The sequence below is a fragment of the Nelumbo lutea genome, chromosome 1 (assembly GCF_056320005.1).
Source record: "Nelumbo lutea isolate HS-2025 chromosome 1, American lotus-T2T, whole genome shotgun sequence".
Lineage (NCBI taxonomy): Eukaryota > Viridiplantae > Streptophyta > Magnoliopsida > Proteales > Nelumbonaceae > Nelumbo > Nelumbo lutea.
In genome coordinates, this window is record NC_142684.1 from 14,443,354 (window position 1) to 14,465,820 (window position 22,467).

A 22,467-nucleotide genomic window follows, 5' to 3' on the forward strand; every position below is an offset into this window, starting at 1 on the left:
ATATTTATAGATGAGGATAAATAGATCAGAATGGGCGAAGATAGTTAATGGTTAATATGCTTAAATGTTGGTATTCAACCATTACGGCTTACCCAACCCAATCCACCCATTTGCCACCAAAACTTGATTCCGGGCCGGCCAGTCCTGTCGAACTGCAACAAGGTCCAACCGTCCAGGGGCCCTCTATAACCAATGAAACCCCTCTCGTCTTTCGCACTCTCGGGAGAAGTCTGGTCCGTTGTAGCAGGAGACCTTTCAGCCTCACTGTAACGTAAAACCCTAGATCACTTTCCCGCCTCTTTTCTCCTCCATTTTTGGAACTTCAACTTTACCTTCATCGCAAAAACCCTAGTTTTTCTTTCTAAACCGTAGCTTCCGCAACTTCAAGAGAGACAGAAGACTGAGGGTGAAGAAGCAGGAGGGGAAAAACCAAATCGAGCCACAATGTCGATGTCCAAGAGTTCAAAGATGCTTCAGTACATCAACTACAGGATGCGCGTGACGATCCAAGACGGTCGCCAGCTTGTCGGGAAGTTCATGGCCTTCGATCGCCACATGAATCTCGTTCTCGGCGACTGTGAGGAGTTCCGCAAGCTCCCACCCGCAAAAGGGAAGAAGAATGAAGAACGTGAAGATCGGAGAACCCTAGGTCTTGTTCTTCTCCGGGGTGAAGAGGTTGTCTCCATGACCGTCGAAGGGCCACCACCGCCTGATGAAAATCGTGCCAAAGCTTCTGGTGCGGCTGCAATGGCGGGTCCAGGAATTGGCCGCGCCGCGGGGAGGGGAATTCCGGCGGCGCCTCTTGTTCAGGCACAGCCTGGTCTTGCTGGGCCTGTTCGTGGTGTTGGTGGGCCTGCTCCTGGTATGATGCAACCTCAGATATCACGGCCGCCTGTACCGCAGTTATCTGCACCGCCTATTACTTATCCGCAGGGACCGGTTGCTCGCCCTCCTGGGCAGTTGCCTGGGTTCCCCGGGCAGCCTCCACCAATGGCACGGGGACCGCCTCCTCAATTTGCTGCTGCAAGGCCAGGTGGAGCACCCCCTGGTCCATTCTCTGTACCTCCACCACAGTTTGGGCAGCGGCCGATGCTGCCGCCACCACAAATGATGAGAGGACCACCACCTCCACCAAGACCGGGCATGCCTGCACCACCGCCGCCTCGTCCTGGGATGCCTCCTCCACCAGGTGGAGTTCCTATCTTCGGCCCACCTCGCCCTGGTATGCCGCCACCACCAAATCCTCAGCAGCAACAGAATCAACAACAGCAATAATGAATTGGTATGTTTCACTCCAATTTTAGATGCATTTTCCCCTTTGGGTGCGGGGTGGGGCATGGTTAAAAGGCGTTTATACCTAATGGGTCACTCTTTGAACAATTGCAGGTTTATTTCCAATAGTCCTTTGCTCATGGACTTGTAGTTGCTTTTTGCTCATTAGTTTGACTGTTTGGGACTGCAACATGATCCTAGACCTTAGTTCAATTCTTCCTGCGTAGTGCTGAAATGTTAATTTGGATTGAACCTTATGTCTTCCAATAATCCATCTTTCCATATGCTCCTTAAAATTTGTTTTCCCGCTCCCCATTTTTTCCTGTCCTTTAGGCATTTATGTGGCATAGTATTTCGTTGTTTCTGAAGAATCAGAATTAAATGATTCAACTAGTTAATCATTTAAACTCCTGCGTGCCTGCGGAAACTTGTTTGAACTACTATTTTGCATACAGAGATTACCATTTCACATAACTTCTTTAGCTGTACAAGTTTGGAAGTGTGTAGTAGCACATAAAAACATGAACTATGAAGAAGCTAAATGATGAATATTGTTGTTTGCAACCTTGAATCTGAAAAAAAAAAATTGTGAGGGTTGTTTCATATAAATTGAAGTTGCTATTGGTGTTACTTTAGGTGACTAGATTACAAGGCAATGTCAAAGGATTAAAGTACTCAGTTACCGAAATAAAGTCATGTTGCAAAGATAATGGGGAGGATATTAAAATAGCTCCATGCCCAAATACATTAGATGCTCTTTATATATAATACTAACATAATGGTTCAGGGTTTGGAGATAATCACTCGTTGCATGAAATCAAATCTTCTTCAGTGTCTCAAAAGCGAAAGTTTTAATTAAAGTACAAGGGTCCCCAGAGGCAGCAGATTTTAAAAAATAGAAAGGAACTTAATATAGTAAATTTTATATTCAAACACTGGTAAAAATTGTATATTGAACGATCAAGTTGAGAAATTCAATGCCTATTCAAGGATCTAAACTTAAGCACAAATTGGTTTATATTAATATATAGTTGATAAATCTAAAATATACAACTAGCAAACACAAACAACTGCTAACAAACAATCATTCAGTTAACTAACAATTAACCAATAGTTATCTAAACAACAAATAATGAAAGACATAAAGAGAGGAATGCAAAGAAAAAGTTTACAAGGCAGAAAAATAAAGCAATCAAAATATCAAACATATTCGTCTTATATTCTGTTAAAATATTGCAAAACAGAAATAACTGCAAAAAATTAACCAAAAAAGTAAGGTTGGGAAACTCTGCAACTCCATTCATGTGAACAGGGTATCATGATTTCCTCAATACAAGGAGACTGCAGATTATCAGGAAAAAAAGGTACCTGTAGGGAAGAGGGTGATCAGGACAAAGGAGACTACAATGTCCCTACAATGGTGGCTGCAGACATTCAGTAATAATCAATTATTGATTAATTGACAATCAACCAATAGTTATCTAAATAGCAAACAATTGAAAGGGACAGATAAGAGGACTGCAATGATTTGTTTTTCAAGACAAAGACAAGGCAATAAAAAATATCAAACATACTCATCATATATCCTGTTAAAAAATTGTAAACAGAAATAACTGCATATGATTAACAGGAAGAAGTAAAAAAGGAGATGGGGAGCATTGTGAATCTGTTCATGTGAGCAAGTTATGCCCAAGGAAACTACTTGGGCATTGGTCTATGTTTTCCAATGTATGATTCTGTAATTACTCTGTCTATAGAACCTTTTTTGTCTTCATGTGAGCAAGTTATGCCCAAGGAAACTACTTGGTCATTAGTCTATGTTTTCCAATGTGTGGTGCTGTGATTACTTTCTGTCTATGAAACCTTGTATGTCTGCCAGAGGCTAAAACATCCGAGTTCCAAGAGGCTATTCTTACGCTGTCTATGAAATTAGGCACTACTAAGTCTCTTGAGACTCATTTGAAATTAGTGGCATAATGATAATGATTTATGGGGATGCGCTACCCCCCATCTTGTGTAGCCCCTCTTGGTTTCTATATAAAAAATAATAATGATAATGATATGGTGATGATAAAACATCTGAGCCCCAAGATACATGGATTCCTGTTAAATGGTTGTTTGTTTCAAGTTCTAAGTTGCTGTCTAAAGGCATGAATCTATTGTCATTATGGAGAACAATATCAAAGTCTACTTCTTCTAGCTAAAAACCTAAAATGGCATTACTCATTTCTGAGCCTCCAGGGTCTTCTTGGGTATGTACCTAACCTCTGGCATTTTTTGTATGAAGTGGCTGCTCTCAGGTTCAAACCTGCGTTCCCATGCTTGCCAGACTGAGATTTTCCCCAAGTAATAAGTCTATTCATTCTAGCAATTGGTGGAAATATGGAAAACAAACTAATTATCAAAAAAAAAAGGAAAACAAACTGTTTTATCAGTGGGTACAAGGTGGTATTCAGTTTGCAATTGTTTGGTTAAACTGGCTTTTATTCTTTGGCTTTGCATGAGAGTACGTGGAATGGATGGCTACCTATTTGATGAGTTGTGCTTTTAGACCAGGAGATTCTAGGTATGGTGTTATGATGAGGGCAAAAGCCATCTTATGCATAGATGAAAAATATAAAGGCTAATTGATATTCTTGTCATGTACAAGTATCCCATGCGTAGAGGATTGAAATTCACCATTGAATTGTAGGAGAGACTCAGGAACCAGTCAGACTGATGCAGTCTCTGCCGATAGGATAAGGAACAGCCTGCTTTTTGATATGGATTCCCACAGGGTAAAATTTATGGGGCTAGAGATGGCTGGTTGGGCCAAATTTATTTTTGTGGTTGCTTTTTGGAGGATGTAAAAGCTAGGGGTTTCTAAAGGTTAATTACTAATTAAGGCCAACAAGACGGAAAATAAAGTACCTTTTGGGAACATATTAGATAAACATTATTTGTGTTTGTGTGTGCAAGTGTTTGTCCGTGTATGTTCCAGGGGTGCTGAAAACATCTGCATTTGTTTCTATTGATGAAATGAAAGTTATATATTACTGAGGATAAGTTGGTCATGCTCGACTTTCTTAATTATCGCTATTTATATACTGTAAACAGGCTTTTAAGAAGTTGCCCCACTTGCCAGTTTGTTTATTAAATTCATTCTTCAAATATCCAATTATTTGCTGCTGATCAAAAACAAAAAAAAAATGCTGATTATTTGCTTTGCTGGCCAGGTTTATCCTTAAAGTTTAAAGACGGTGAAGGGGTTTTAACTGCACTGCTTTGTATCGTTTATTGCTCAGCATCTAGTACTTCCTGATTTGCCAAGGTGGAAAAGTTGAGATTGATGTATGGAATTACTCGTTTAGGCTTTTGATATCACTAAGTTCTCAACAGCACAATTAGAGAATTGCTTTTAGCTCTTTAGTGTTACTTGGGAAATATTTTTGGCAGAGTTGTTCAGCCAGTAGAACTCAAACCATATATTGGGGCTCTGATGCAAGACAGTTTACTTAATTGCTGACTCTAGTTTAAAGATTGTGATATATTGAATGAGATTTTAGTGCGTTTCTGTGCAGTTCGGTAACCTTGCAAGTCTGGTGTGTTAACCAAGGTTAAATAGATAAATTCCTTGGACATAATTTCTAATATCTCAATGATTTATCACCTGAATCAATCAACTACTCCACTCTTGGAGTCATAGTTTTGAATTTTTGGGGTTGGTGTCAAGTTTTCAACGAGGTGGGCTGGTAAAGTATCTCAACAAAATGTATATTTTGGCTTGATTTCCATTGTAGATAATTATTGAATTCTAGACAATTGTAGATAACTAGATTGTTTGACATTTGTGCATTGGATTGAAGAATTTGATGCTCTATAATCCTTAGCTGCACATAATTATAAAAATTCTTTGCGCATGTAAGCTGTGTTCACGATGTTGATCTCAAAATTCTATTTTTTGTCTTTTTTTAATTTTGAAAAAAATCCCCTTCATATATGAAAACGTGGAGAACCATTTTCTCTATTACTGAGTAGTTAGTAACTTAATAAATAATACTATTGGTGTCGCCACGTCTCTTGTAGTGGGAATGTTTTTGAGTTTTGCTCTATACGGATGTGTTTTGAAAACGAATGGATAGGAATGAAAGATATGAGGCACTTGGACATGTTAAGGAAATGTATATAAATTGTATAAGTACATTAATAACAAATAAAAGCTGAATTATTTATGAATAAAATATAAATACGAGAAATGCTAAGGAAATGTATATAAATTATACAAGTACGTTAATAACATTCAATCAAAAGCTGAATTATTTATGAATAAAGTATAAATACGAGAAATGTACAAATAGTAGTGGGACTCTAGAACATTCACACATCATATAATAATTATCATTCTATTTTAATTTTTATTAATATTTTAGGAAATTTTATTATCTTAGTATTTGTATATAAATAATAATATGTTTAATTTTTAACATATAATTATGTGCAAATAAAATATATAAATCATTTAAGGTAGATAAAATATATTATTTTTAAATTAAATTTTAAATTTATTTTAATTTTTATAATTATATTTTTTAGTTTTATTAAAGTTGAAAAACAATAAAAAAATAGTCAATAATCAATATATAGTTTAGTCAAACTAGGCATGAATACACTTTCGTATTGGTGCATATCAAACCGTATCCATTGATACTGATGATGGGTGATTTGTCATGACCTAGTAAGTAAAGGTCACGTGGACACAATATGCCCGAAGGGTGACAACTCAGCAAAAGGGGCCTAGTCAGCGGTTTTCAGAGCTCGAGTGTTTGGTCACCTCAACACAAAGCCACCTCGACATAAAGTCACTTCGGTACTTAATCCAGTTCAGGGCCCAAGAACTGAAGTGACATGAAATCGACTCCAGAAGCTTCTCACCAGACTCCGAAATTCACAGGATCACGCCACGTAATGACTGGCCTTATCCTCTCCCCGCTTGGATCGGGTGGAGACGATAGACTTTATTAACTGTTCCAAGAAAATGTAAAACAGATGTTAGCACTGAATCATATAATGACATTCTTCATTCTTTCACATGTCTGTAAAAACTAGGATTTCATCCCATTAGGCTGCATTTGTTTTGATAGAAAAATGAGAGTTAAGAAATTTTGTAAATTTGTTAAGACCCCAACTTTCCTTTTATCCTTATTTTTCTATCAAAACAACAAAAGCATTGGCCACCCTAGTCCTGCCCTCCCAGTCCCACTACTCTATAAGGCTGTAATTCATTTTTCTCGGGCATAGCACATGTTTTTCTTTTCGCGACAAATTAAATATTCTCCTCTATAGTCGGTGGGAGTGGTAGTGGGACTTGAATCCACATCTCTTCTAAGATAAACCTATTTGCGTACCACTCAATTTAGATAATAAACAATTCATCAAAATTTCATATTTTCAAAAGTGCGTCATATCCACATCTGATACAATATCCAATATACCAATGTGATCCATGGTTGAGACTGGTTTTGGTTATTTGGAAGAGGACCTGAACCAACTGAATTAGAAGGTATACTTTGTAAGAACTAAATATATACCTTGTTTGAAACACAGGCATTATTTCAACATTTCTCCCATTATGTAAATTAGTACATATAGGGATTTGCAAAAGTAGACTTCGATTTATGTTTTTTTCGATTTTCCAACAAATCAATTACAATAGGTTGAGTCAATACACATTCACGATTCCAAACATACCCTTGGCCAGTAGCTATTTTTTCATGACATGCTTGTAATATCATTATAATATTATGTCCAAATGTGGACGAGGTTAGACCGTTAGAGTAATAAAACTAAAGCCTCCTTTGGTTAAAGGACTAAAAAGAGAGAATGAATTGAAATTAAAACCATTTTTATTTGATGCATCAATGCCTGAACACTTGGAATTCCAGATACTCTTCCCTTTCATCCAGACTGAAATAGCTCGTAACATCAAATTATCAATATGCATTTAAAGTTGAAGAGTACTCCTAAAACACGTTTTTGAAATCAAAATGGTGTCATAGCCATCAACGATGACTGACACAGCAATTCTTTTATAAGAACAAAGTCAGGCATATTGATGAATACCCCCTTAATTTGGTGGCCTGTACTGTAGACTGTAAACACACCTGTTAGGTGCCACATTTCGCTTGAGATCTAGGATGACATGAATGACATTTTCTTTTTTTATCATTAACAAGAAATGAATGACAATCAAATACACCAAAAGGCAATCAAAGTTACTAACACATTTGGATAAAATGAGAGCCTGTTGAATGACACTTCATTTCTTAAAAATGACAATGAATTTCCTTCTCATCACATGCTCCTCTAAGCTCCGAAGGTGAATGAATCAGCGGTAAGATGTTGTTCGGTTCATTTCTACCTGGGCTGCTTTTATCCATCGAGAGAGCAAACAAGGGGATGTAATGGAGATGCCTTGGGCAGAAATAGACTAAACTTCTAAAGCACTGCAAATAGAATCATCACTCTCCAAAGAGACAGAAAGTTGTTCACCCATCAATAGTAATGGTCTTCAAAGAACATTAGGTGCGCCCACGATCACATCAATCATGGCGAGAGCAGCACATGGGTCATTTTTTGCCTCAATTCTTTGTTTAACGAAGGCATTTAGTTGGATCTGCAAACATCACCACGACAAAGTGGACATACCCTACAGCCCAGACGGAATATACGGGTAAGTATTTGTAAGCATAAAATTAAAAAATACAAATAAAATAGAAAAAAAAAACTTCTAAAACAGAGGTCAGAATTCAATAGAATCATCCTCCATCAGTTGAGTTTGGAATAACCCTCCAGAATTGTACAATAGAACAGGCAATTAGGAGTTGGTATGGTTGGCAACAAAATCATGACAAAGAAATTCCTTAGCCAACCTTGCTACCGAGTTGTGCAAACACTCAAGGAAAACTCAACAACGTTCATATTCTAATTGGTAGACCATAAATTGACCAACGTGCCCTAGTCTTGAAGCAACAAAGAATTGAGGTGCTCCTCAAATACATACCAACTTTTGTACAGATTCCCCCCCCCCTCCCCACTAAAGTTAATACTTCAAAGCAATAAAGATATTTGAGGTGCTCCTCAAATACAGCATGCATGTTCTACATGCTAAACAATCATTTCCAATTCTATTACCCTTGAAAATTCCTGTTGAAGACCTCTACTACAGAGGAGATGAAAGATCTCCTTCTAAGAGTCTAAAACCTCTACAACTACCAAAGTAACCAGCTGACAACCCATTGTACAGCATCATTGACTTTTTTTATGCTAATACAATATATTTAACTTTTCTCAAAAAAAAAAAAAAACAAAATCAATTTAATGGTAGATGAATTCCAAGTTCCAATCTAGCCTGTACCTGTGAATCTCCTTCAGCCACTTGTCTATGCATGTCTGATGAAATTCATGATGGCAAGGTAATATTCGCATGCTATCCCCTTCCTCATACTCCCCAAGGCATATATAACATCTGTGAATCAAAGATAAGTACAATGGCAAAGTATTATATTATTTATTTAAGAGGGAATTACGTGTCATGAAGGATATTTTGACACAAGAAATATCTAGACATTTTCACAGATAATAGGGTCAGCTAACAAGTAAAAAACGATAGAGCCCTTATAACTAATTAAACTATATAAATAAATAAATGGCTACTAAAGCTAAGCTTCTCCAGTAACTGCAGTACAATGATCCAAGTTTTTTTATGCATTTAGAAGTTACCCCAAACATGAACATAAAGTTCTCCTTTGAGGGCCTTCAAGGTCACATACACTCTGCATGACAACACATATTTAACATTTTCTTAATTTCTCAAAGTATTGATTTCCGTTAGTATGCCTACAATTCTTCTCTCCTTAACAGCTCCCCAAAGGCTTGTAGGATTGCAAACTTCAAGGGAGGAAGATCCAAACAACTAGAAACACTTTCTGCAGCTCTTAGTGAACTCATTGAGAAGCGCTGAAGATTGGTGCATATCATGGTTTGAAGGTGGGTGCTTTGGAATACAAGTGCATCATTTGCTCATGATTGATTATTGAGATGCAAACTTTCAAAAGACAAAGACTTTCTAAATAACCTCAGGCTCATGAAAGCGCGTTTTTTGGTAATGGGTTAACCTTGCTAACAAAATAGGCATGTTGAGGATGTTGAGGGTGGAGGGGTTGGGGGGAGTAGAAGTCCAATAAGGCATGGTTAATTACAGTCCCATCACAAAATGTGTTCTTAAAAAATTTATGAAGCACTCAGTGGCTATATAAAGTATTTCTGTGAAGAATAGTATTCTAGAAAGCTCTGTAAGTTGGCATTATCACTACAGGTATCTCACAATGAGAATGCAAATCATTCAGATCAGAATTGCTCAGTTAGGTGAAGTGAAAGAAATCGATGACACTCATAATTTTTTTTATCAATAACAGAAACTTTATTAAGAATTATGAAGCTTTAGGTACAAAAAAGGGGGAGATAAAGAGTCTTATCTCCCCATCAGAAAATTACAATGAAAGAAGATTAAAAAAATAGCCTCCCTATTCACCCCTTGCTTGGCCAACCCATCTGCAAAAGAATTAGCAGTCCTTTTCACCCAGCTGTATTATATCTCGATGCCTCTACATAGCCATAAGAATTTTTTCTTTTCATTATTGTAACTCCACAAGCCACTGTCCTCTTTCTTCAACCAGCTAATCACCACCTTTGAATCACCTTCCAAAATCAGCCGACTGATATTTAGTTCCCTTGCTCTTTGAACCCCTTCCAAAGCAGCAAGGATCTCAGCCCTAATAGAGTCTCCTCCAATAGGGCCTGAGAACAGAGCAATAACAATCCCTTCCTCATTCCTGAAAACTCCCCCAATCTCAGAGGGCCCTGGATTCCTTATGCTACCGCCATCAAAATTCACTTTTATAAATCCGGAGGGAGGAGGGGACCACAAAGGACTAAGAGTCCTCTTACACAGAGTCGAGGTTGCTATCTCTTTCCAGTTTCTTAACAGGTTAGCAATAGGAAAGTCTGAGAACAGTTCCATAGTTTTTAGCCAGTGGGCAGCCTTCAAAGTATTAGGTCTAATAGTTCTTCCAGGGATCTTTCCTTTTCTGAAAATATTCGAGAGATTCTTTCCTCCCATAGTGACCAACACACGGCTGCCCTAATACTCCTCCACATCATCTTCCCTCGCTTCTTAGGCCATTTGAAAAACGAAGGAGAGAACAAACCTTGGACACTCTCAAGAGGGTTCCAAGTACACCCAAAGCGAGAAAGTACCCACTTCAAAACAGTTTTAGTAACCTTACAAGAGACCAAAAAGTGGTAACCAGATTCCCCATCATCTTTACAGAGAGAGCATCTATTAGGAAGTAAACAAGAATTGGGTATCTTTTTCTGAAGTATATCATTTGTATTTATTCTTTCTAGGAAAATTTCCCAACAAAAAAACCCAACTTGAGAAGGAATGGGCTTGCTCCAAAATTCCTTAATCGGAAAGGACACACTAGAAGGGACAGATGACAGAGCTAAGGTTTCAAAAAACGAAGCACAAGAGAAGGTTCCTGAAGTAGAAGGGATCCAAATTCTGGTGTCTTCCCTATTAGGAGGGGAGAAAACTGGAAGCAGATCATGGATGGATTTCCACGAAGAAGCAGTTGTAGCCCTTGCCACAATTCCAGAATCCCAACCGTTGTCTTCCAGCCCATGTATGCTAGCCACTATCTTTGTCCACAATTTTTCCTTTTCCACTGTGGACCTCCACAACCATTTTCCCAACAATGCCATATTCCTTTTCTTAGTGTTTCCAATCCCAAGACCTCCTAGTTTTTTACATCTAATTACCACCTCCCATCTCACCCTATGATCTCTCTTCTCCTCTCCCAGCTCGCACAAAAAATTCCTCATTAATTTTTCCAATAAGTTGGAGACCTTGGTGGGGATCTTAAACACTGACAAATAATACATAGGTAAGTTAGCTAGGGTGGACCTAATCAGAGTGACTCTCCCTCCTAAGGAAAGATAATTTCTCTTCCAGGACGCAAGCCTCTTTTCAAATCTCTCCACTATCGGAGTCCAAAAGCTTTCATTCTTAGGGTTATCTCCCTAAAGGGAGGCCCAAGTACATCAAAGGCCATTCTGAGATTGCACAACCTAACACACCTGCATAATTCCTTAACTCCCCCTCCTCCACATTCACCCCCACCACACAACTCTTATCAAAGTTCACCTTGAGGTTAGACATCTACTCAAAAAGTTGTATTGCTAATTTTAAATTTCGGATCCAGCTTATATTCCCACCCTCACAAAACAAAATTGTGTCATCTGCAAACTGGAGATGTGTCAGTGGTACCTCCTCCCTGCCAACTCTCCACCCTTTTATCAAATTCCTCGAGTCTGCTCTATGGATCAATCTCCCAAGTACATCAGCCATCAGGGTAAAAAGAAAGGGGGAGAGTGGGTCTCCTTGTCTTATACCTCTCAAAGCAAGAAAAAAGTCAACCACCGTTCCATTCACCAGTATAGAATAGTGACAAGTCCTAATAGAGCCCCAAATCCATTTACACCACCTATCTCCAAAGCCATAGCTTCTCAACACCTCCGCTAAAAAAGACCGATCCACTAAGTCATAAGCCTTCTCCAAGTCCAATTTGCATACCACTCCCTTCTTCTTAGATTTGAAATGAATTACTAAGGCCTTTGCTATTTCTATCGAGTTCAACAAGGCTGCTCCTTCTACTTCCAATTTTGATATGAGATTTTTTTTTCTCCTCCCATTTGCCATTGAATGGAAAAATCTAGTGTTTCTTTCTCCCTCCTTTAGCCACTTACACCTAGATTTTTGCCTCCAACTTATTTCCTCCTTAATCAGAATATCCTCCATCTGCCTTCTCAACTTCCATCTCATTTTCCTGTCTTCCTCTCCAAAGGATCCCCTCTCTTCCTTCATATCCAAATCCTCAATCTGCTCTAGCAAGACTTGTTTCCTTTCCTCTAATCTCCCAAACTCCAACCTATTCCACTCCTTTAATTGTGATTTTAGAAATTGAAGTTTCTTGTGGAACCTCATTCCCTCCCACTCTACTCCCAAACTCTAAGCTCCCACCACTCCCTAATCTTCAAACTGAATCCCAGATAGGTTAACCACATATTTTCAAACCTGAATGGAGTGGGTCCATCACCTCTCAGTTCCTCCTTACACATCACTATAGACCAATGGTCTGAAGTAATTCTTGGGAGTGCCCTAGATACTAGGTTACCCCAATGTTCTTCCCAGTCTATTGAGAACAAGAATTTGTCCAGCTTGGAGCATACTGACCTCGACTGAAGGTTGGACCAAGTGAAGTTATTATTTAGGAGTGGAATTTCTTTAAGCTCAAAAGTTTCCATAAAATGGTTGAACTTTCTCATACTAGTTGTCACTCTCTGTCTGGGGTTGTTGGTTTCCTCTATAAACCGCACTACATTAAAATCCCCTCCCACGCACCATGGTCCCTCCCAAAGGCCCCTAACATCACTCAATTCCTCCCACAATTTCTTCCTCTGCCTGTAGTCATTGGGGCCATAAACGTTTGTTAGTACCCATTCGTACTCGTCTTCCACCTGTCTGAACTTCAGGGAAACAGAGTAATCACCTATTAGCTCCTCCAAACCAATTAGTATATCTTCTTTCCACAGTGTTACAATCTCGCTTGAGGATCCCCAAGATGGAGCGGCCACCCACTTGATTCCCCTATCTCTCCACACACTCCTTGCCCATCAGCAATCAAAATCCATTCTTTTAGACTCCTGGATCATTACCACATCCAGGTTAAACTTCTTAATCACCTCTTTAATTATTGCTCTCTTCCTAACACTGCCCAAGCCCCTCACATTCCAACTTAGAATTCTCATTTTAACTTCTCAAGCTCAACCCCAAATCCTCCACCCTCTACTTAACCCCTTTCCTTCTATCCCCTCTCACCTCAAACTTCTTGTCCCCCTCAAACTTCTCAAGCTCAATCCCAATTCCTCCACACTCATAATTTGACATGATTCCAAATAGACTTGAAGCTCCACGATTTATTATCCATGGAAAATGGATGAGATCATATTGTAGAGTATCTACAGAATTTTACTAGATTTAATAATGTAGCTGCTAAGGCATTAATAAAATGCAAGTCAATGGTAGCTTGATCATTAGGCCATGTTCGTGGATACAACAGATAAAGCACAAATGTTGTGTCTGCGGATACAACAGATAAAGCACAAATGTTGATTCCTTTAACTTGACACTCGAGTGTAGCACATGCAACAATGCACAAGTACATGGAAAAAGTATCGGGGAGGGGGAAGCGATCTGTTTGGATGGATAATTGTCATTTTAATAATAAAAAATAGAATTTTAATTAAAACAAAAGAAGAGAAAGGAAATACTACCATACTAGGGCTGTTCTTAAGGTTTAAAATGTCGATGTCGACGGAAATGTCGCTTACCAAAATATAGGACATATGTCGGAAATGTCGAGGGGAAATATTGTAAAAATTAGAGACATTGTGGAAATATGCAAAGATATTTTGTAAAATGATAAAAGAAGCATTAATACATATTTCTAGACTATTATCTTATTCCCAACCATTATATAAAGCTAAGAAACTAAGATCAATAACAAATTAGTAAATGACAATTTACTAATTTATTATGCATTTTGATATTTTTACAAGGTTATCTGATATTTTCTTTTCTTATTTTTAATTCTGATTTATTAAAAATTTTAATATATTTATTTTACACTAGTAAATAGAAATACATTTATTCTGATTTTTCAAATATTAAAGTTATAATACATTATGTTTTATTATAAATTTAATAAACTGATTCTCCTTTTTGTAGTATTAAGATTAAGATAAATTCTGATTTCTTATAAAACTTAATGAATGTATTATGATTTTTAATACTAAATTTATAATAAATTATGATTTAGTATAAAATTTATTAAACTTATTCTGATTTTTAATATTAAATGTAGAATATGGTTTATTATAAAATTTAATAAACATTTTCTGATTTTATTAAATATTTTAAAAATAATAACTAGTTAATATTTTATTACTTGAAAAATATGTTATGTTTTATATTATAAAGTAATTAATTTATTCTTTTGTTTTTATATTTCGTTAATTCTTTTTATAAATATTTTATTTGAAATATTAAATAGAAATTATTAATGGAATAATCTATATTAATATACTACATTATATTAATATAATATACTAAAACATTATATTTTTAATGTACATTAGTCGACATCTTGTCGACATAATAGGAAAAACTGTATTTTTTTGGTTATTTGGACTGATTTGGTCGACATTTCCGAAATATAGGAAATGTCGACCGACATAATGTAATTTTTATATTACCATCCACTTTCATGTCAGTGAGCCTCGACATTGACATATGTCGGGCGACATTAGCGCCATTTGGCGACACTTGAAACCATGAATAAGACCGACCAACCCGACCTAACTCGATCTGAGTTGGTCGGTTTTCAACTATTTTCTGGTTGGCTTTGGCCTAGAGGTTGGGTCAATTTCGGTTTAATCATGTGTAAACCGACTAGAACCAACCCAACACGGCCCTTCTATAGATATATTAATATTTTATATTTTAAATTTTAACTTTTAATATGGGAAAGTGGGAAAATTCCCTTATTTCTTGGTTTTAAAATATTTTATATTTTATATTTAAATTTTTTAAAATATAATTTTCTAATAATACCATTGCAATTATTAATTAACTTTATTGTTTTAAATTTTTTATCCACTCAAAGCATGTTTCCTAGTTTAACAAATTAGTTCTAGGCTATTTTTTGAACTGACCAAACCAATAAACTGACCCAAAAAAATACGATCCAAGTGGTTGGTTTTGGGTTGGCCAATTCCCCAACCTGACCAGGTCAGTTCGGTTGGCCAAACAGCCTGCAATTGAACCAACCTGACCCATGAACACAAAACACCCCTAGGAAATACAAAGGACAGATGGCAAGATATCACCAGAAAACAAGAAGCAAAGATAGCCCCAGAGATACCCATACAACAACCATACCCTCATATAAAAAACAAAAAGAGCAGAGTAATACAATTTTGCACTATCCCAACCCCTTTCTCATACAGTGGTGCACAATAACACCAATAGCACCATCAGATCATGACCTCTCCACCAATTAAACCCTACCTCAAAACCTCCTAACCACATGGCTTCAAAACTTATCATGAACACCCATCCCAAATCCATCCAAATTACACTTGTCCAATTTTCATCCCTCAAAGAACAACCAAGCTTCTTACCAATATTTCAAAACCAAGTCTTCTCTTATCATAACTAGACTACAATCACCAATATGGGTAATTGTCTTGTAGCTATCAAGAATTATCCAATTGCGAAAAGATCCATCATCTAATTTGTCAACTGGATTTTGAGGTTATTTATGAAAATTGATAATCATGACTCATGTATTATAATCAACCACTACCCTTCACTAGATCTTTACTTATATTTGACCACCATATTAGTATTTTTGGGTTATTTAAAGACTTTGTTCATGTGTTCATCAGGCTTGGTGTTTTGTGCTTTTTATTCATGCAATTCTAATCTGAACTAGAAAATATTCCTAACTTCTAAAGGGAAAATAAGCTTTAAGAGAGAGGGGGGGTATGACCACATTCTATTGCATTCCTGTGTCACAGAGATCCAAAAATTCATACGGTGGATCTATGTAATGTTGAGAAAATGCGCATGCATATCAAAGGAATTAAAATGCATGGCCATGAAGCCTCCATGGCTCCATTCAAGGTCTAGCAACATTAGTTGCACAAAAGAAGGAAAGAAGGGGGAATAGGTTAGTAGGAGTTGTAAAGAATCCTTTTAGAATGACTTACAGTTATGATATGTACAACTATGTTTTGGATCAGTAATATCACCATCATCATCTAAGCCTTGTTCCATCTATATGGGATTGGCTACATGAATTATGTTTCACCATTCTGTTCTAGGGTGCAACTCAGGTTGGCCTAAGTTAGCATTTTTACACTGCTTCAGGGTTTGGGCATTTCGGTCAGGCCCGTTCAAATTTTGACAAAAGCCCAATCCAGGCCCACCCAAGTTGCACCCCTATTCCATACTACCCAGTGCTATATCCATTGTTGAATTATGGGCATTTACATCATTTCTCATTTCTTATTAAGTCATATTTCTTGGACTAACTTCTTTACTCACCCCTGTCCAAAAGGATGTGGGAGCCCTTGCCTATTCAACACAATTGGGTGTTCCTGTGGTGGATTGCTCTTGGAGACCATCCTAGCATACCATTGTCCACTTGACACTTGGGTTAAGATGGAGTACGTCACCTCTGGGGAATGCCCTAGAATGAACACATAGACAAATCAGGACCCATGACCATGATAGTTTGGCAGAAGTTTTGGTGCCAGCTGCCAACCTAATGCAACCTTCCTCCTTTATCTGGGCTTGGGACCAGTGGTGTAAGACAAGCTCACATTGGTGGAGCCTTTGGATTAGTAACATGTATAACTAATTAAAGTGGAGGTGATCAGTTCATGGAACCAAGTAAATGGTGATATCATATGGCTAAAAAAATGTGCTAATTTGTTTAGAAAATGACAATGCATATTTTTGAACAAGACAATACAAAAGAGGTTGTTCTATTGATGGTTCATTTTCGGAACCTTCACTATTTACCTTCGATCATGTGGAGCTATATTGGTGTGTGAGACGCACCATATAACTGCCATGTCATGCTTGCATCAGTGAGCCACATTGTGTGGTTGAGAAAGCTATGAAAAGTTGTTCAATAAATGCCCATTTTGCTGGTTATGGAACCACACATTTCTGCCAAACAGTTGTTTCACTCATGGCATGTTCTAGAACCAGATGAAATGTGAATGCAGCCATGGATCAAATACACCCTAATAAAGTACAGAAAATAACCTTGAAGTATATTCTACTTGTTTAAATCTCTAACATGAAACCTACAGATCAAGAATAATAAAACTAAAATACAAATAATGAGATAATACATTTAAAATAGATCCTAGTAGATTCATGATTTCATGGCAGTATAATTTGTTTTTTTGACAATGCGCTATTAGGTCTTAGGTTTGAAGGTGAGGGACACACACACACATACACAAGCTTGGTATTTTGGCAAAACTGAGGGAAAATACAACAATAATCTCTCCAAGCAGTCATAATTCCCTGCTTTCAGTAAATGATATATCAATTAATACATACTCTGTGAAATATAGTAAATTACATGCAAAACAACACACACACACACACATACTTACTGTGCAGCCTCTTCATTCAAATGTTTTTGTGACTTCATGTATATCTTAACAGGTATGGATTCCACAACTTCCTTTGGCGCAGGAACAGATCCAATTGAAGATACAGAAGGTCGGGAGGACAAGACTACAGATTGCTGGTGAATTTCATCCAGAACCTAATTAAAATAGTTACAGAAGTATGAACTCATATCTAATAAGCAAAAGAAGGAGTAAAAGAATTCCTACCAGCAAAGAAAAAATAACATTACCTCAAATAATGCTTCTGCTAACATAACAATTCTTGAGATGCTAGCTCTGGCGCTGTTGTCATCATCTGGATTGGTTGTCCTGCCATTTGTTCTGCACGAACAACGACCTGTTCGATGTTGACCAGCCAAAATACATGACCTCTCATGTCCAGATAAATTTTCAAAGCGACTACCTAACCGTTGAAGTGCACGGACCTGTACTTCAGGGAAATACAAATCATTCTCTTAAATGTGTTAGATCAACAAGCAAAGAAATGCACAAGAGGAAACTCTGCCATTAGGATGGTGCAACAACAATATAGGTGTATATATGGCCTATTCAGAACATGACAATTATGCTGAAAACCATGTAAAGGTAGTGCAAATTTTGAATCAGTTTCTGAGATGCTTTGCACTACAAGTAAGTGTAAATGAGACAAACAGTACAAATTTTGTATCAGGTAGGAGTGCAAAACTGAACTAGCTGCAAAATTTGCATCTGGTTCAGATTTGCACTGAAAATAAGCAGAGCCTTAGACTGCATTTGGTAAGAGTGCAAATGTTGAATTGAAGTGTATTTGCTCTCCGGTTTAATTTTGCAGGCATTTGGTAAGAATACGTTTTTGTAATGAAAATGACAGCATATTTGTTTTTTCTGACATGTTTACACTTAAAATGGGAGAAATTTCTGCTTCTAAAAAGTGGAATCAAATTTTGCACTCAAGGTTGGTCAATGTTAAAAAGGTAGATTTCAGTCTTCGAATTCATGTACATACCCATTAAAAAAAAAACGTCTACTCATGTATTTCTATTGTTTTTCTTTTGCTTAACAAATGCTATGCATCGTATGGGTTCCTGCCGGTTTGCTTCTAAAAAAATAGAAGCAAATTTTGCACTCAAAGTTGGTCAATGTAAAAAAGGTAGATTTCAGTCTTCAAATCCACGTCTGTACCCATCAAAACCAGATACCTTACGCAAGAATACAAAAGTTATCAATGCAAAACTAAACCAAACTTTGCATTTTCATGAACCGTACATATTTGCATTTGTACTCTTACCAAATGCTACCTTAATGTCAATGTCAAATAACCCACAGAAAATGTTCATTAACTTAATAAAATGAAAATAAACTCAAAAAAGTATTTCATTAGGTTATAAACAACCCTGGTAAATCTTATTCCAGCAAGGATTTTAAAACAAAACCCGTTTACAAAAAAATAAAAAATAAAAAAAATAAATAGTACAGAACCAAGTCATAGTCAATTGATTTGCATTGCATGAATTGGGTAAATCATAAAATTTGAACTTGGCAGGCTTCAAAGATCTCCTAGGACAAAATAAATCTAACTAGGTCATCTTTAAGAACACAATCTATTGATTTTGCTATGTTCTTCAAAGACTACTAAAAAGGAAATAGATATATTAGACAGTTTTTGGTTAAGAGATGTCCTAGGTGGACCAGTCAAATGGTGACATCCAGTCTCAGAATGTACGCCATATGCACTGACAGCCATTGGACAACCATTAGTATGGTCTAGGAAAGACATAATTTGCGTTTGCTAACTGCAAATAAGTTTACAAACCTGTGATCTTATTCTTCTTCTCCTCTCAAGGAAATCTGTTCTATGCTCCAAAATATCATGATATCTGGTGTCTCTTGGTCGTGAGGGCTCGACCTCATTATTTATGGTTACAATGGAGCTTGATGTATTGGGAAGAGGATAATTGGATGAAGTTGTGGATGTTTCAGAATTCCCTTCGGAGGCTGATGTTCTAGTCACACCATTCCAGACCTGTCTCCCACTCCCCTGACTAGAATCTCGCACTCCTCTGTCTTCTTGCAAATGACCAAACAATCCATCAGAGAATGAGGATCTGCGAAGAACCCTGTCGCGAAGCCTGCCAACACTAAGTGCTCGGCTAAACCGGACACTCCTTTCAACTGGTTCTCGATCCCCAATTCGTCTGTCAGTCTGTCTTGTTTCAGTGCCCTCTATCTCTGCACGGTTCCTCAGAGAACGCCCATTGACACCAACCCCAGTTCTTGTATTCTCATTATTCTCAACCACATCCCGGGTGGAAATAATGTCATCATCCTGCAAACAAATTGAACCAGAAGCCGAAGAGTCTAACTGTATAGCACCAGAGTCTTCATGCCGTGCTGCAGGTGGTCTATCAGCATTGCATGCAGGAAGCAAGTGACCCCCTTCATAAATTTCATTTCTGTTAACTGAATTATTGGTTGGACCAGTATGTACATGAAATCCTTCTTCACTGTTTGCAATTCTGAGACTTGTGGAGTAAAGAGGATAAGAGCTTGACGACCCCAAGCTGGCTGTTCTGTTTAACCTGAAGCTTATATTGCCAGGAATGAAGCGAAAGCGAGACCAGATGCGATTTGAAAGGTTCAAGGATCGACTTGAGGCAACTCGGTTAGAGCCGTTAACAGATCTGGAGGTACTCTCTTGACCCCATTCATCAAGTTCATTATCAGAGGAAATACAGGGCACCTCATTAGATGCTTGCCGTTGAGCCTTCACCTTCCCAGAGCAATCACGCCCCCGATTGGACTCCGTTCCAGTTTGGACTATACTTGGCCCATTGCTCAAACTCCCATGGTCTTTGTTCCGATCATCAGAGCTCTAAAAGCATGAGCTAAATTCAGCTTTTTAAATGCAAAAATTCATGCTAAACGTTATAAAAAAATCCACCAAATTCACTGACATCAGTGTAATAGGAACATGTAAGAAAACGAAAAATGAAGATACGCTATGATAGCAGAACACCATTTTCAGTAGATATTCCAAATCTTTTCGTTCTTTGAAATACACACCAAGTAATTTTAACTTCGATCTGAGAATCCAGGTCTGGCTTCTGTTTGAAACTTGGAAAGAAACAAAAAACAAGAAAACATAAACGCTACAGAGAAATGGTTGTCCATCTAAAAATGAAAAAGTCCAACGAAAAAATAACTGAAGGATGCTGCACATTTCATCTAACACCTCCAGAAAAGTTGCACTTCCATATAAATTCCCACAAACAAACAAGATTCTCAGCAAAACGTAAGTTATGATAGAAACAAGATCCATGACTCAGCTTCAAAGAAACTAGAACGAAGTAGAAAGGAAAATAAAAAAAGAATAAAAGAACTGAAATACTCACTCACCACTTGGTCATTGTCACAGTCGTAAGATCCAAACGATCGGCCGAGACACGAAGACTGGAAAACCCTAGCTCCCTTTGATCTCGTCCTCTGAACAGTCATTGACGACGACGGCAACGACGACGTTGTAGCATCTTTACTACTACCCGATCCCATACCTCCCCCCAAATCTTCAAATTCTACTCAAAATGCACCTCCAATACACCAATTCCCATCACCAGAACCCTAATTCAAAAAACCCAGAAAAAGAAAAAAAAAATCAAAATAGCACCCAACTCAAGAACTAGGTTCCTAGAAAACCCATCAAGAGAAAATACCCGGCACGCGACACCAACAGAAACCAACAAAAAAGAAAAGCAAAGCTAGAATCAAACCATTGCTTGCAGAGAGGAGAACTAGTTAAGCATGAAAAATAAAACAGAACAGAGCGCGCCCTAATTAACGGAACCTGATCCAGATTTACAGGGGGACATTTATCGATAAGGGATTCAAAGTTTCAAACTAAAGTAAGAGAGATAAAATGTAGCGCGGAGGAAGATGGAGAAACCAAAGATTTTATGATGGACGGTCGGATTTGACTTAAATTTTAGATTTTAAAAAAATAAATTCTATTTGATCCAGTTCCCACGGTCCACGGAAAATCAGAAATCTTAAATCTAGAACTAGAATGAATTACTCCACTTTCGTCCGAGTGGCATTGCAGAGACTCTAGACAGATACATACAAGAACCTCTGAACCCGAGTACCAGCAGTCAGCGACTCAGCGGAGAATTTGTAAATCGTTCTTTTTTTTTTTTTTCCTTTTTCCCCTTTTCACCCTTTTTTTCGTAGTTAATTCATGAACGGTGGACCAATCATTTTATTTCACACCAGCCATAAATGTAAGCGAGAGATTGAATGATTATGAACCAACATATGGCCCACAAGGCCACAATCAAAATTCACTCACGTGTAGGAGTGACATCAGATTTGAATTTAATCTATAATTGTCTTATTTATATTTAAATTAACTACATAAATTTCAAAAAAGTTTTAAAAAATTAATTATTTTTAAATTATATATACATTAAATATTAAATTTATCGGTCGTAACTTTTATAAAATTATATATAAAATAGTAATTTTATAAAACTTGAATTTTAATCCAATCTATTAATGAAATGCAAATTTCTAACATCGAAATTTAGGATAATCCAATCAGGTAAGTATTTTTATCGTTGACAGCCGTAATCACATGGGATGCGACATCATCAAGCAGGTGGGCTATAGGCTCATAATTACATAGAACTACTTACTTATGGGCTCAGGTTCGTTAATGGGGCGTGGGCTGATTAGTGTTCGGCTTTGGTCAGGGCAAACCCCATTCGAACAGTCTTTATTGTCATGTATTGAGAATATCTTCGTATTTGTATTCTCAAAAATCGATCTCGGCTTATCAATGATTCAGCC

At 37.4% G+C, this 22,467-nt stretch overlaps 1 protein-coding gene and 1 pseudogene across 3 annotated transcripts; one reads left to right on the forward strand and one right to left on the reverse strand.

The window, feature by feature from the left end:
- Positions 1-213: 213 nt before the first annotated feature.
- LOC148873613 (uncharacterized) lies at positions 214-4,831 on the forward strand (annotated as a pseudogene). Its single transcript, XR_016104898.1, has 2 exons — positions 214-1,282; positions 4,488-4,831. The product of XR_016104898.1 is annotated as an uncharacterized LOC148873613 (transcript).
- Positions 4,832-7,446: 2,615 nt separating this feature from the next.
- Positions 7,447-21,661, reverse strand: LOC148873614 (uncharacterized). 2 transcript variants are annotated; one of them, XM_088965406.1, is made up of 7 exons: positions 21,393-21,547; positions 21,022-21,243; positions 19,439-20,497; positions 17,877-18,071; positions 17,629-17,783; positions 8,666-8,776; positions 7,447-7,957 (listed from the first exon to the last, which is right to left on the reverse strand). In XM_088965406.1, the coding sequence occupies exons 2-7, from the start codon at positions 21,172-21,174 to the stop codon at positions 7,915-7,917; spliced, it is 1,716 nt and encodes a 571-aa protein (XP_088821532.1). In that variant the 5' UTR covers positions 21,175-21,243; positions 21,393-21,547; the 3' UTR covers positions 7,447-7,914. The 2 variants fall into 2 exon arrangements, with proteins under 2 accessions (XP_088821532.1, XP_088821533.1); XM_088965407.1 differs by having other exon boundaries at positions 17,629-17,762; positions 21,022-21,661.
- Between the last annotated feature and the right edge of the window lie 806 nt (positions 21,662-22,467).